The 15162-nt window shown below is 47.6% G+C and overlaps 1 protein-coding gene across 1 annotated transcript in view; it reads right to left on the reverse strand.

The window, feature by feature from the left end:
- UTP14A (UTP14A small subunit processome component) overlaps window positions 1-15162 on the reverse strand; it is a 684761-nt gene that overhangs the window by 534634 nt on the left and 134965 nt on the right. The window contains exon 5 of the mRNA XM_069612971.1: window positions 5767-5909. Within this exon, the coding sequence (XP_069469072.1) occupies window positions 5767-5909 (143 nt within the window). The remainder of the gene's footprint in view (window positions 1-5766; window positions 5910-15162) is intronic.

Below are 15162 nucleotides of genomic sequence, written 5' to 3' on the forward strand. Positions count from 1 at the left end.
CTTTATGGTCAGATGTGCCTGCTCAAGAGCCTGCAACTGTTAGGGAGAATTCTCCACATTGGCTAATTTCCCTTACCTATTGAGTCTCTCAGCAGCTTTGCTGGATTTCTAGGATTTTTTTTTTTTTACCTGGTAAGAGTGTGAGCCTTTTTTCCCCACTCTTTCATGTATTTTTGCTGTGTGTCATACATTTTTGCTCATGGACTATGGAGTCTCACCTACTCCATAGGCATCATCTTTTTACTGTGCGTCACACAGCACCTTTAGTGCAGTGACACAGGGTTGTATTTTTAGACTTCCCACTTTAAACTCAATTTTATGGGACTGGCTACTGTCTCCCAGAACATGTAAAGTTGCCATTGACTTTACTAGTCTTTTTAAATTCACAGACCCAGTACAACCTATCTTCCAATAGAGTACTTGAAGGGTTAATAGTTATCCCTTTTTGTCAGTTTCTCATGGAACATTATTTCGTTCCCCTTTCTCTAACATTTGGCTGGTGGCAGTGGTATCTACCATTTTTATTCTACCGCAAGGTATGAAAATAGCCTCAGTAACGTTAGAGGCCATGGTGGTAACCTCGAACTCTAACCCGCTGGACCCCATTTATTTTTATTTGGTTCCGGTCAGGTGTATTAGCCAATTCTTTTTGTAAAGGTCTTTCTGGTGTTTTACTCTGCGTGCCAAACCAGGTTTGGTTCCTTTGTACGCCATTCTTTGGCGGGCTTCTGCACAGACGCCCTCCTTAGGCGCCCGAGTGTCTGGGTGGACAGGATGTGAGGGGGGGGTTTGAGGCCCCCTGCAAAGGGTCTCCTTGGAGACCCAAGTCGCACTCTAGTTTGATTGGCTAGGTGACTGTCCTGCCAGGACAGCCACCCTGCTGTGTGATTGACAGCCAGGCTGTGTTAATGGGGAAAAACTGCATAAAAAGCAGGTCTCTGGGACTTGTAGGCAGAGTCGCCACTGGATCGAGAGAACCGAGGAGAAGCTGAAGGAAGACGTCTGCTACAACTACTGGACATCCCGGTGAAGCCCTGTTGCAGGTCTGAATCGCCCGAACTTCGATGACAGATAAGATCTGCAAGTAATCTTCTTCCCTAGAGCCTGGTGGGACCAACCAGCTCGCCAAACGCCAGACACTGGTCCTCATCCTGGTCGAATTTGATGTGCATCGCTGCAGTGAACCGGATAGCCAGGAGGAACGGAACCTGTCTGGGTTTTAAGGAGCACCCTTTTTATTCGACGCTTTGCTCTGCTGCTGGCTTCTTCCCTGGGCAGTGCAGGACCCTCCAGTCTTCCTCCTTGTCACCACGACAGTTGCTTCAGGACCCGTGAGCTTGCATGAACTGCCAGGAACAACCGTCTCAGCTACAGCATTCTTCTTCATTTAAGGTACTGTTCAAATCCAGTCGTTCGCCTCTCCGAAGGCTTGTCATTCTCTACTCTTTTGAATAACTTTTCCTCCGACCAACTTCGTTTTTAACTCTTGGCAAAGACTTAACCGCAAACTACTCTGAACTGTGTGATCCTCTGCAAAGACTCTGAACCATTAACATTGGCAAAGGCCTATTGATTTGAATACTAGTTGTAGTAAGCCTTTTCTAGATTGCCCTGCCTATCACTTGTTGGTGTTGTTGATTTTGAATAACCTTGCCCTTTTAAATTACTGGAGTGCCATTTTGCTCACACTTCATTTTGAGCCCAACTTGTCCAGAATTGAATGGGTGTTGTGTAGTATATTAAGAGTGTGATGTTCTGCTGCTTTATAATAGTGAACTGTTTTATAACTGATGGTGTAAATAAATGTATATTCTTTTACTCAGAACCCTTGAATCAGTGTTTGTTTGAACCATAGTAATTGCTGTCCTTTGTGTAACTTCTGATACTGCTCACTTTACTCTTGAGATAAGTCTGGCAGCTCAGCCATTGCTACCACTTTACTGTGTACTACAGGCTTGTACCAAAGGTGAATTTGTACTTGCACTTGTATTCTTAATTGTGTGTGGTGTTCCCAAAGGGTAGTGCATATGATTCTGCCTAACAGCAACACATATCCTAAGTGGTCAACATGCTCTTCCTAAGTAGGGCTGAACACTGCAATGTCATCCAAATATGGATGACATTGCAGAGAGGACTTCTGAAGTCCTCTCTGCCTTGGAATACGGGCTGCTGTTAGAGACCTAGCCATTCTCTTCCCCCATCTTCGATTTGGCAATAAATGCGCACACATATATTACCACTCCTTTCTTTACAGTTCAACAGACTACATTCTTCCAAAAAGTATTCATCCACCACAGGACTTCGAAGCCATACCAATGGTGTTAGGCGCTACACAAATATCAACAAACATAAAATAACCGTACTAGTCAGCGAAAGCTGGAAGAAGACTAGCAGGAAGAAGGCTTAACTATAATATGGCCAAACAATACACAAAAATCTTGTGGCGTGGCCATTTTAGGGCACTAGCCACGTTTAGTGGTCATGCGCGGTAAATGCAAATGCGCACACTAGAAATAACACAAAAATTGTAAAAATATATCTGCTGCCACCAGCTTGTCTTTAGGCACATATGCAAGTAACCAACAATCCCAAGTGTAAAAGGCTAGGGTGATATAAAAGTATCTCTATTGCACTGCATTGTAAGATGCTGTGTGCAATGATAAAAAGTTACAAAAGGTAATAGATAAGAGGGAAACATAATGATAGTCTGAAGGACTGACCAGTTTCCCCAAAACAAAATGAGCAAAAGGCAGGGGAAGTGAAGCAGAGGGCTTTACTTCCCCTCCAAAAGTCAGAACAAGTTAAAAAACAGAGCAAAACAATTGATGGTCCGCAGAAACTATGGAGGTAAAGTTGCAAAAAGAGAAATCTTTCCTAACACTGAACTGGGGCATGCCAGGCTGTTAGAGAAGCATTGCACAATGCCAGACTTCAATTAATATATTGCATAGGGCATACATTACACCTGGAAGCCGTCATTGCATTGATCACATGCGTCCAATGTCCCAGATACACGGATGCTAAAGCTGGGTTATGGCACATGACATAGGAATGCACATGTATCCAAACTTATTTCCAGTATTTTATAAATAAGGCTTCCGGGTTTATAGTATTTATTTTTCTGGCATTTCCATCTGTATTTATCCATATTTATTTTTAGAACTTTTTCTGTATTTATCTACGGACACTGACATGGTTGGGGCTGTAGACCTTTATTCATACAAAAATAAACCCATCTTTCCCTACTTCTAGAGTAGTTTCCCTGCCTCACCCTAGGACAACTCGGATGCAAGTCAGGATGTCAGTCAAAACTAAAATATATACCGTCCTCTGTCTCAAATCCACTACTCTGTCCCTGCCACTAATGAACAATGTTCAATCAAATGCTTCAAACAGCACCAGGAGAAGGTAATTCACTTTCAACTAGTTTCCAATGCAGTCTCTTGCTTTAGGGTCCGATTTGTCAATCGCCTTAAGACCAGGAGAATGACTCCCTTCCCTTAGTCTACTTGGAAAAGTTCCTCAAACTGACTTTCAATGGTTCGTTCTATAAACCTCAACAAGCCTTTTCACTTCTTTCCCCAAACCTCTGAATGTCAATACCCAGCTTTTATTCCCCTCGATGTTAGTCTCTAATGCTTCTTAAGGCAATTTACTGTCAGCCATTTCTCTGACTGTAACAAAGGAAATGGCCCCAGAGTCTTTGACGCTTGGTGCCTTCCAGATCACCACTGTGATGAAGGAGATGTCTCCAGAGTAGCTGTCAGGATTCCCACACCGGCCAGTTCTGCACCTCCTCATCCCAGGCAGGTTTCTTTCCCTATGACAGCCCGGCGCTGGAAACTTCCTTGGAAACTGCAGCATAGGTTAAGGACTCCAGTTCCCAGTAGACCCTGCACAGACTTGCGTTCAAGCACGTCACTGAGCCCTTGATCAAAAAGAAAGCCCTGGGCGCTTAAAGCCTGGCGTAATTTACGCCACAGTGCTTCTCAACTGATTTACATTTCGGCAGATATAGCTTTGATTAAGAGATTTGCTTTGTACTTTCTTGTGCAAACCCTGAGTTTTCCCTACAGACTTGATATCAGATTTTCCTTTTCGGCTTTGGTGAATCCTCAGATTGTTTCCTGAACTTTTGAACTCTGCTCGCTTTCTGGATCTTCTTGGACTCCGCCCCTGGATTTGTGCAACAAACGTACTTCTATTTCCTTTTTCCTTTGGCGCAGAATGTCACAGTGGATTGCTTGGTTTGTTGTTTCTATTTTGGGGTTTTTCATCTTAAGGAGGATTTGGTTGCCTGCACGCCAGATGACTTTTCTCTCATCTAAATACTATACCATCAAGTGCTTATTCACCCCTGTTTCACTCTCGTGCTACATACTGTATTTTCATTCACAGCTGGGGGTATCCGGTCCCGTTTCCTGCTGCCATCCTACTTTCTCAGCAATCATTCAGCCAGTAGAGTTAATGTATTACTCTCTGGCTGTCCGATAGCCGTGAAGGCAATTAGTGCATCTGGAATCCTGGATCCTGACAGTAACTCTTGATTCTGGGTTCTTGGTATGTCACAACTGTGGCAAAGGAAATTACTCCTGATGCGCACTTGCTTGGTAAGACTTAGGAAGTGCCCCGGATCCCAACTGTTCTTCCCACCATTCCAGTTTTCTTCTTGGGGTGATGGCTCTTGTTCGGTGCGGGTGTTCAATTCTACGGTTCTTTCGTAGCTCTGCAAGCAAGTTTCGGCTGGCAGTCTTGGCGTTGTTTCTGGACAAAACAATCTGCTTTTCTGCAGTCATACAACCACCACAACTACTGCAGTGTTGGTATGAGTCGGGTCCCTGCCAGCTCACCGGACTCTTCGGAGACGTCTCGCCCTTCTCGTCCTCCCTTCTGAGGGACAGCTTCTCCGTGCCTCCAAGACTCCTGGTTTGAATCTCACTGGCTTAGCTGGCATTCTTCTGCTTTCCGTGGTCTCTTCCCCTTTGTCCTTCTTTGCTTTCCATATTATATAGTTGATTCCGCCCTTGTATAACATCAACTCCAGGTTACAAAATTTGTGGCAATCTACAGGCCTCTTGGAGGCCACCTAATCACAGTATTTAGGGGAGTCTGCAGATTTTTTATCTACATGTTTCTTCCATGTCTGTTTTATCCCAGAATTCTCAACAGCAGTGACTCAGCATAACGCATGGTATTCCTGTCAATTGGGGAGGAGACAACCAGGGTAAATATTTTGGGGTAGGGTGTTAGGGAGGCTTTTCTCCAGGAGGGCAGTCCCTCCCTCTGAGGTTCTCCAGAATATTACCACGCCTAGGGGGATTATTAGTTTGCCGCCTCACCCCCTAGACTCATAGGTAATGGGTTCCCCTGGGGAGAAGTGACGGGAACTAGTGCATCGTCACAGAAATTAAAATTAGATTATCCAAAGCAATGTGTATCCAATGACAAATAAGCAATAACTCGAAGGGCTCTATGCAGTTTCAATGACAGAAATTTGACTGTGTAAATTTGGTTGACCTAAATTTGGTTGTTGCATTTTGTTATTTTTCTCCCCTTTTAATGGTGGGCGCGGTGGAGAGAGCACCCGAGCTCCCCCTCCCCAGAACCCCCATGCCCCTGACCCGACCTTCTCCAATCCCTTCCTACCCCCACCTCCTCCTAAAAAGTTACATATTTAATTATTTTAACCCTACGACGAAATTTAGGTCAAACAAATACAACCAATCCAAGGTTTGTCTATATCACCACTTCCTGTTCCGCACTTACCCTCTGGGTTTCCTGCTTGCTGAGGGGCAACTCCACTGTTTTTTTGGTCTTTAGCTTATTTAACTGCTTCTTGACTGTTACCAATGATGAGGAAGGTTTTATTGGTTTCAGGAGCTCCGACAGATATATCTTCTCACCGGCACCTGTAGAAGGAAATAGGGTAAATTATGCACACAATAAGTCCAAGGAGATCACTCATTACATCGGCCCATGCATTAAAAGACAAATGTTTGTCATCATGGCCATCATTAAGGAGAAAAACTGACGGAGTTTAATAACAATTAGATTTAAAAAAAGAAAGCATTACTGCAAACATGCTACATAATTACAAAGCCGGGTGGATAGCTCACAAGTTCTCCCCTCAGACAAGGGGCCAGCATACACTTTAAAAGTTAATTTTCCACAGCAGGGCCAACAGCCTTATTTTTGCCAATTCATCAACAACCTTCGAGGTCGATGTTACGATTGATTTCTAGAATCTGGCAAAGTGGACCACCCTAGTTATAGTGAACAGAGAGCACTCAGATGTTGGCCAAAACCCAATCAAAGTATGTGGCTCAACAGTCCAGGCTTAGTCTCTGGAGAGTGCTAGTGGGGTCGGGGGCCCATAATGAGTCCACACCTAAGAGTACACAGTAATTCCATTTAGAAAGTCAGTTATAAAAATACATTTATTTATTCTAGGCTTTTAGAACACAATGAAAAATGAAACTAGCAGGCAGTACTATCACACAATACCATATAATACAAATGTATACAATCATCATTAGGTTCACTTATTATACATCATCAAATAGCTTAAGCAATGCGGGTAAGTGATGTAAATGCAATAAAATGATGGAAACCAGTCACAAAAGATCCTAACTTTAGAAGTCCAAACCTTAAGATGAATGGGGCCTTGTGCCAAAAAGCCACACGGTCCAACACAATGTATATCAGAGGTATTTATTCTCTTTAAAAAGGATGCAATGGGCTTGTGGTGGTGATTAGTTTCAAATGAATAAAGAGTTCAATAACAGTTTACCAGAGGATTGGCACGTTCTCTTTCTTCCAGACCCAAGGCTAACCCAGGAGCAGCATTACCGACCCAGGTTCAACGACCAAAGGTGAGTCAAAAGGTGACCGGAAACAAAGGGATTTGTTCCCAATATTATGGAGAGAAGGCACAATGATGCTTATTTGTCAACTCCCCAGGCACCCCCGACTCTGATTTTCACAGAGGTCATGATGGATTCTTGTGTGCAGCCTCTGGCCATCTGGCATTCAAGAGGGCACTGAAAAAGGTTTATTTTCCCGTAGATGATCCATCTCTTTTTCTTTCTTTTCCTCAGGGTGTCTCTTCTATTGTGTCCCTCACAGACTATCTTCTCACTAGCGCCAAGATACCCTCAGGGCCAAGTCACGCTCTACAAATTCGAAATTCATGGATCGTCTGGGGGTTGCTGGGGGCTCAATCTTCTGCCTTGTGTTCCAGTGAGTAGTGCCCAGGAGTTGCAGCTTTGAGGATTCTTCCTGTCGGGGTACAGCTGCAAGCTGCAATCCCTGACGGCGAAGAAATACAGAATCCAACAATGCAGGCCTCTTCATAGGATGGAGGAAGGAGAGTTCCAGTGATGATCACAGTTTGCAGGCGACGACAGTCGTTCTTCCAGTAATGATATCAGAGGTTGCTCCAGGACAGGTTCCCTTGAAATCGGAACTGCAACAGTTCTGGCGAGGTATCAGAGGAAGGCGGTGGTCAGTCCACTGGGCAGTGGGACACTTCCGAGGAATCTGAAGGGCTGGCTCCTTGAGAAAGCTTTGAGGCTTCTCCTTGAGAAAGCTTTGAAGCTTGTTGGTCCCACTAGTCCAAGGGCGGGAGCATCGCTCAGGGTGTTTGGAGAACAGGCAAAGGAGCAGGTCTTCACCTGGCCAGACACTGGAGGGGATTCTTGGCCACTTTAGGAGTCATATTCGGTCATCAATGGGATGCTCTTCTTGGGGGATTCTTAGCTCCAACGTAGCTCTGTAGAAATGCTGCAGGAGTCCTCTTATCTAAATACTGTGCTGGAAGCAAGTGAAAGGCCACCAATGGTAAGAATATGCACCATTCAAACAGCTAGTAGTTGTCCAACCAGCAACTACTGGTCACATCCACCCCCAGTAGCAGACATTCTTGCACCAGTGATGTGACCTGGGCCGTCCTAGCCCCCTTACTGCTTACTGGGCCACACACTGTGGTGAGTCAGAAGAATGACAGACTCACGGAGGATATTGTGCGTAAAGGGGAAAAGCCTATCTTTCCCTATCACAATGGGTGGACCTTACCTATGCTATTAACTATGGTGCTAGTCAGTCAGTCGTGAATGTTCAAAGGAATAAGTAAGCTGACCAACGCTACCCTTACTGACCCTACCACTATAAAAACTAACCCGGGTCAGGAGTGGGGCGTGGCCTGGAGCTAATGGCGAGTGGAAGCTGAGTCGCCGTGCTCTGGCTGAAACGCTGTATCTTGATCCTTTTGCCTGCCTGAAATTACATCTCGGACAGAAAGAACCGGTTCCGAGTGAAGGAGAACCAGCCCCGGACACGAGCCTGTGGTTTTCTCCTGGGTTTGGACCTCCAGACCCACGGATTTTCCCCTGCAAAGGTCCTCCTCCCACCACTGCTGGCGGGACCCAAGATGGCGGCCACCTCTTGAAGCCGGTGCCGGAGGAAAACGCTAACCGCCTTCGCAGCAAAGCAGACCCACAAGCTGCTTCCATAACTGAAAAAAAATAAGGAGGAGCCTGCCCCTCCACCCGGATCCGATCTGCGTTGCCGCTGTCCTAGTCGCTGGAGTACCTTCCCTCGGCTCTGCGACAACGCGGCTCTGGTCCTGCCGCGTTGCTGCAGCGGCTGACCGGAGAGACAAGTGAGCGCTCCCGCCCTGGGAGACTGGGCCTGTGCCCTGGGCTCTGCCCTCCGTAGCGGCCGAGGAGTGAGAGCCGGAGAGACACTGTGAGAGGACACGCTGACCCCTTGGTGCGGGGAGCCCCGCCACCGACAGCAAAAGAAGGTGGAGGTGAGGAGAGCAGTGGGTGAGGGCATAAACCAATCGAATACCCCCAGCATAGGGGACCATAGCGCCGCACCATCGGCGTGCGGTTGTATGCCCCTCCGAGAACTTGAACACTGATCCCAACAGGCCGACGCGGCCTTTACAGAGGGGGCCCCCATCCGCTGTCTCCCTGTTGATCCCTGGAGACCCGCGAAAAACAGTCCCCACACGCTGCGGACTGGCCTGGACTACCTTCCAGTACACGCTGAATGCTGACCCTCCCACTCCCGGAACCATAAGCTCCCCCACCCCGCACACTAACATCACCGGGCTGGTGGGGGCATTGCTGAGGAGGCGACGTCCACTATCGCCTACCCACACATGACCCAGTGGCGTCTCTGAACGTCCCTCATCATGGCGGCCAGGAATAAGACGAAAACAAGCACCATGGACACGTATGTATCCGCTAAAGCTAAAACTCCTCCGCAGCCACGCACTTCCACCCCTGAACCTCTGCAAGCAAAACCGGCGGACTCCCCCGAAAATCAAGCCCAGGTATTGGAGGCAATTGCATCACTACGGTCATTTATAGATTCCAGAATCGGGGAGTTCAAATCCGAGCTACAAATCATGCGCCAGGATGCCCGCAACTTAACAGAAAGAGTGGCCACTGCCGAAACGACCATAAAAGAAACGTCAGACGACAGAGCGGAGCTGAAAGCTAAGGTGCTGGACTTGGAATGAAAGGTGTTCACACTTGAGGCCAGAGCCGAGGAGGCTGAGGGCTGGGCCAGACGCGCAAACATCACAATACTTGGGGTCCCGGAAGGAAGCGAGGGCTCGAATCCGACAGCCTATATAGAATCCCTGATACAACAGGAGGTGGGCGCTGGAAGACTAACGTAAGGATTCTCGTTCGAAAGGGCGCATAGATCTCTTCAGAAGAGACCCCCGCCGGGCTCGCATCCTCGCCCTATAATCGCTAAAGTACTCAACTTCCAGGATAGAGAGACCATCCTCCGGCACTCCAGAGAAGAGGGCCCCATTGAACGTGGGAGCTCCAGGATAACAATCTACCCCGAAGGTCCAACGAGAGAGGAACTCATTTGTGCCGATTAAAGCCTGGCCCAGGCAACTGAACCTGAAGTACATGCTATTATACCCCTCCAGACTGAAAGTGATCCATAAGGGGAGGGCGATTTTCCTGGAATCCCCAGCAGCTGCCAACATGTGGCTGGAAGACAACAATCTAGCTGCAGATAAGGGTCCTCAACTCACGGAAAACTGAAGAATCACCTGCGCTTGAGACATGGACGGATCCAGGACTCACAAAGCTAACTCAGACACAAGGCAAATAACCAAAGAGAAAGTAAAACCACCCAACAGTCAGCTACATAGATGCGGCCCTCGCTCGGCCCACGCCAGGCATAGAGCCCTACCCCCACGAACAGTTTAGGACAGGCCAGTTGCCTGACCGAACTCACTCGTGCCTGACACCCGGATGGGTCCTGACGGTACGAGAGCGTCTGAGCACCAACAGGAACTTGTCGTTGCTGGGCGCACCAGTTCCAGTTTTGTTAATCGTTTTGTTCACACCACAGTCCTCGAAATATTAAGAAAGGGGAAGCACGGGACCAGAGGTCCTTGGGGGCCGAGGATGAGAAAACACCGGAACCCATGAGGAGAGCCTCATCACCCGGAGAAGGGGCCGCCCCGTGAAATCTGGGGTGACCGGAAAGATGAGACCAAAACAAAAACTCAATGGCACTCCAACTCAAGGTGATGACGTGGAATGTGAGGGGTATGGGTACGTACCTGAGAAGGAATCGGATCCACTCTTACCTGCGCAGGAAAAAGGTATCGATAGTGATGCTTCAAGAGACCCATCTCACGGAAGAATCCACAGCCAAACTATCCGAAAGATGGGGTGGGATCGGAAGAGGGGCGCCATACTCCAAATTTGCTAGAGGAGTGTTCACGTGGGTAAACCTGACAGTGCCCTTCCAGCCACTGGACTATGAAGCCGACAAAGAGGGCAGATATCTAATACTATGGGGAACTATCGAATCCACGCCAGTGTGCCTGGTGAACTCATACTTACCACAACACGGAATACCCCTCACACCTCAAAATGCTTAGTGCTAAAATGATTCTTCGCAGAGAGAGTGCGTTCATATGGGGTGGTGATTTCAATTGCATCAGGAACGGAGCTATGGACAGATCAGACCCCCCCCCATCTTTTAAATAGCCCTGCATCTAACGTGCTAAACACCATAATAGAGGAACTCGACCTAGTGGACATCTGGAGGGAACAAAATCGCACCGAGAGGAGCTATTCTTATTATTCTTATTACTCAGCCCCGCACAAGGTCCATACGAGGATAGCCTATTTGTTCATAGACCGTGAGCTGGCTCAACAAGTAGACTCCACAATGTATCTAGGCAGAACCATATCCGATCATTCTCCGTTGATTATGCAATGGGCTCCTAGAGGACCCAGACCGCCAATCCCATTATGGAGAATGCCACCGGCAGCACTCACTGACCACGCATTTAAGGAGGAACTTGGTGCTAAACTCGAAGAATACCTAGACATTAACTAGTGTCAAGTTGGAGCACACTATGGGAGGCCATGAAGGTTGTGACACGGGGAGAAGTGATATCCGGAGCCGGCGGCATCCGCAAACATCTGAATTCGGAACTGGAGAATCTGGAGAATAAGATTACACACCTGGAATCCGAAAACGACATCCTGAAACAGAACTAAAAGGCACCCGGGAGGAATGCCTTTTGGCCTGCAACTACACGACCTACATAGCCAGGGCACACAAAGAAGCAGATAAACCTGGTAGAATGTTGGCTTGGCTGTGTAAACGCGAGTTCCCAAGACACCTCCCAACCGAAATAACTGATGAAAGGGGGACAACCCACAGGACGCAACAAGATATTAACTCTGCGTTTGCGGCATTCTACTGCAAACTGTATGCCCACGACACCAAAATACCAATGGAGGACATAAGGGCTACACTGGCAGAGATTGAGCTCCCAAGACTGACGGAGGCCAAAAGCGAGCTACTGGACGTGGAAATCACTCCAGAAGACGTGACGGAGGCGATTAGATCGCTAGCCACTTGCAAGACCCCCGGGAGTGATGGGCTTCTGCCAGAATTCTATAAAGCGTATGAAGCGACCCTCACCCCGATACTACACAAGGTGTATATGGAGGCATACGAAAATGGAATCCTACCCAACTCCATGAAAGAAACAATTATCATCCCTATACTTAAACCCAACAAACCTGTCGACAACTGTGAATCATACCGCCCAATCGCCATGCTAAATTATGACTGCAAGATCCTGACCACAATACTGGCTAAGAGGCTGGCGAGGGTGGTAGGAACCCTGATTCACGAGGACCAGAATGGTTTCGTTCCAGGACGCAATACTACCGCAAACCTGAGGAGGCTCCAGCACATCATGGCAGAGACCTATGATCGGGACGAGGACCTAGCGGTGCTATAGCTAAACGCCATAAAAGCCTTCGATTCCATCTACTGGGAGTGGCTGATCGAAGTACTAAGGGAATTCGGCTTTGGCAAGGGCTTTGCAAATGGGTCGAGGTACTGTATAATTCACCGGCAGAGAGAGTGAAGACTGGAGGGACAGTGTCCAAAGCCTGGACGATACAGCGGGGCACGAGGCAAGGATGCCCGCTGTCCCCGATGTTATACATACTGGGCCTGGAGCCAGTAGCCGCCTATTTCAGGAAACAACACTTTGACGCGGGCTTTGAGCTGGGCAGTGACCACTCCATAATATCCATGTACGCGGACGACGTCCTCCTGTATTTAAATAACCCTCAGCTCAATGCACAAGTCGCGTTGGACATCCTAGACAACTATGCCCGATACTCTGGGATAACATTTAGCAAGCTAAAGTGGTGTGCGTTTCCACTGGCCAGACTCAGGGGTCTGGATAAGTCCGATCTACCAGACGTCGGGATACAATGGCAATTAGAGAAGTTTAAATACCTAGGAGTCGATGTGTGTCATACCCCTGCACTCACGCATGAACACAACACTGAAAAAGCAGTGGGAGCACTCCGCAAATCCATGAACTTTTGGTCGAAGCTACCACTGGCAGTGATGGGCAGAGCGGCAATAGTCAAGATGATAGTTCTCCCCCGTTCACGAACGTCTGCTTCTACATAAGACCTCCCTTCTTCAGAAAACTGGACTCTCTAATCAAGGACTTCATATGGGGGTCATCCAGACACCAACTCTCCTTACCTACACTTACTCTCCCGTACAAGGAAGGAGAGATACAACTACCCGATCTGCAAAGGTACTACCTAGCTGCACAGCTCAGCCACGTGACGAAATGGCTCTCCGATAACCCGTCTGCTGCTCCTGCGACATGTGACCTCCAAGCTATTCCCCAAAGAAATGCTTTGGAACCCGATGAAACAAACATCTGAAGTTCCCGTGATTGTTACCCTGGGCAGGCAGATATGGGCCAGAACGGGCTTCCTTCGACAATTAAAACATCCCTACAATCCCAACACCCCCATTCTGGCAGATGTATGCAAAACTCAGGCGGACCTAGCGACAGCCAGGAAATGGGAGAGAGCCGGAATCTACACATGTGCAGACTTGTTTGAAGACGGCATGTTCAGAGAACTTTAATCGCTACAAGCTAATGAAGGCATCTCTAACACCCAATTCCTGTGGTATCACCGCCTCAAGAGGATAGCTAGGGCACAATGGCCTGTCTGGCCAGAGGAACCCCCACCGGAACCCCTCCTCCAGGAAATGTATGACCTAGCAGATGGTTGGAAACCGGTCTCCCGTTTATACGTCAAACTGAACGATAGATCCAATCCAAAAAGCGCAACCCTGAGACAAAAATGGGAAACCGAATTGGGGATCACACTATCTGACAGTGAATGGGAGCGAATATTACTATACCCCAAAGAGGTGTCAAGGAACATTAGATTTAAACAAGTTCAACAGAATTACCAATTCCAAATCTAATACCAAGGAACTCTTTGCCATCCTCCAGGAAATGGAATCTCCCATCCAACCTACTGACACGGTCCCTAAGGACAAGATATGGTGCACTAATATCCAGAATGCCCTATCAAATAAAATCTCCACCCTCTAACTTAAAATAACTAATAAAAAGGACGCCCTCTCTCCTACTGATCAACAAGCACCTCTAGTGATTGAACCTAATACTATCCCCCCTTTTAGCTTCAAAACTATCTCCATCATCGACACTGAAAAGGTTATCCTCTCACTGAAGCCTTCCAACTGCAAGGGCGACAGTTGCCCAGCTCAAATAATAAAGGACGCAGCCAGAGATTTAGCCCCATTTATCTCAAAGCTTATTAACTCCTCCTTCAAATCCAATACAGTGCCAGCTAACCTAAAAAAATCTTGGCTCCTCCCCCTTACTAAAAAAACAAACCCTCGATCCACCCATCCCGACTAACTATAGGCCTATCACCACTGTACCCTTTCTACTAAAAATTATCGATAGAGTAGCCTATCTCCAAATTCAAGATTACTTAGAAATTAACCATCTACTTGGCTCGCGCCAATCGGGCTTCCGCCCCCCCCCCCCCCCTTCATGGCACTGAAACAGCCTTGATAGATCTTAAAACTAAAATGGAGGAATTTAAGGATAGTGGCAAAACAGCGCTGCTGCTCCTACTGGACTTGTCAGCAGCTTTCGATCTGGTGGATCATGCAGTCTTATGCAACCACCTCAAGCTTGCTGCCAACTTCACAGGAGAAGCTATAGCATGGGTCCAATCCTTTCTAGCCAACTGGACCATGAGAGTGTTTTCCACATCCACTTGTGCCGATCCAATCCAAATTACATGTGGAGTCCCACAGGGCTCCTGTGTCTCACCCACCATGTACAACATTTTCACCAAGCCATTGTTCGACAAGTTGGACAGACTGGGCGTCACCTACACAAATTACGCAGATGACACCCAGATCCTCATAGCCCTTTCGGGCAACTAAGGAGCGGACCTGGCTTTGGTGAATAACATTTACATCCTCATTCAGGCATGGATGGCCACCCATGGCCTCTGCCTGAACGATGATAAAACTGAAATCTTGCTCCTCCTATCAGACCATAACCTATCTAACCTCACCCCGGACTATGCCTCATTCAACATCGACAATAACACTATTAAGGTTATGCGTGAGGTTAAAACCCTAGGTTTTTACCTCGACTCAGCTCTCACCCTCAAAAAGCAAAATAACTCCCTTGCCTCCACAACCACTTACACGTGTAAACTTATCCGTGCCGCTAAACCCTTCCTGTCCAGCGCCAGCTGCCTCACCTTGGCCAATGCCCTTGTC

The sequence above is a fragment of the Ambystoma mexicanum genome, chromosome 5p (genome assembly GCF_040938575.1).
Source record: "Ambystoma mexicanum isolate Mex_15411 chromosome 5p, UKY_AmexF1_1, whole genome shotgun sequence".
NCBI lineage: Eukaryota > Metazoa > Chordata > Amphibia > Caudata > Ambystomatidae > Ambystoma > Ambystoma mexicanum.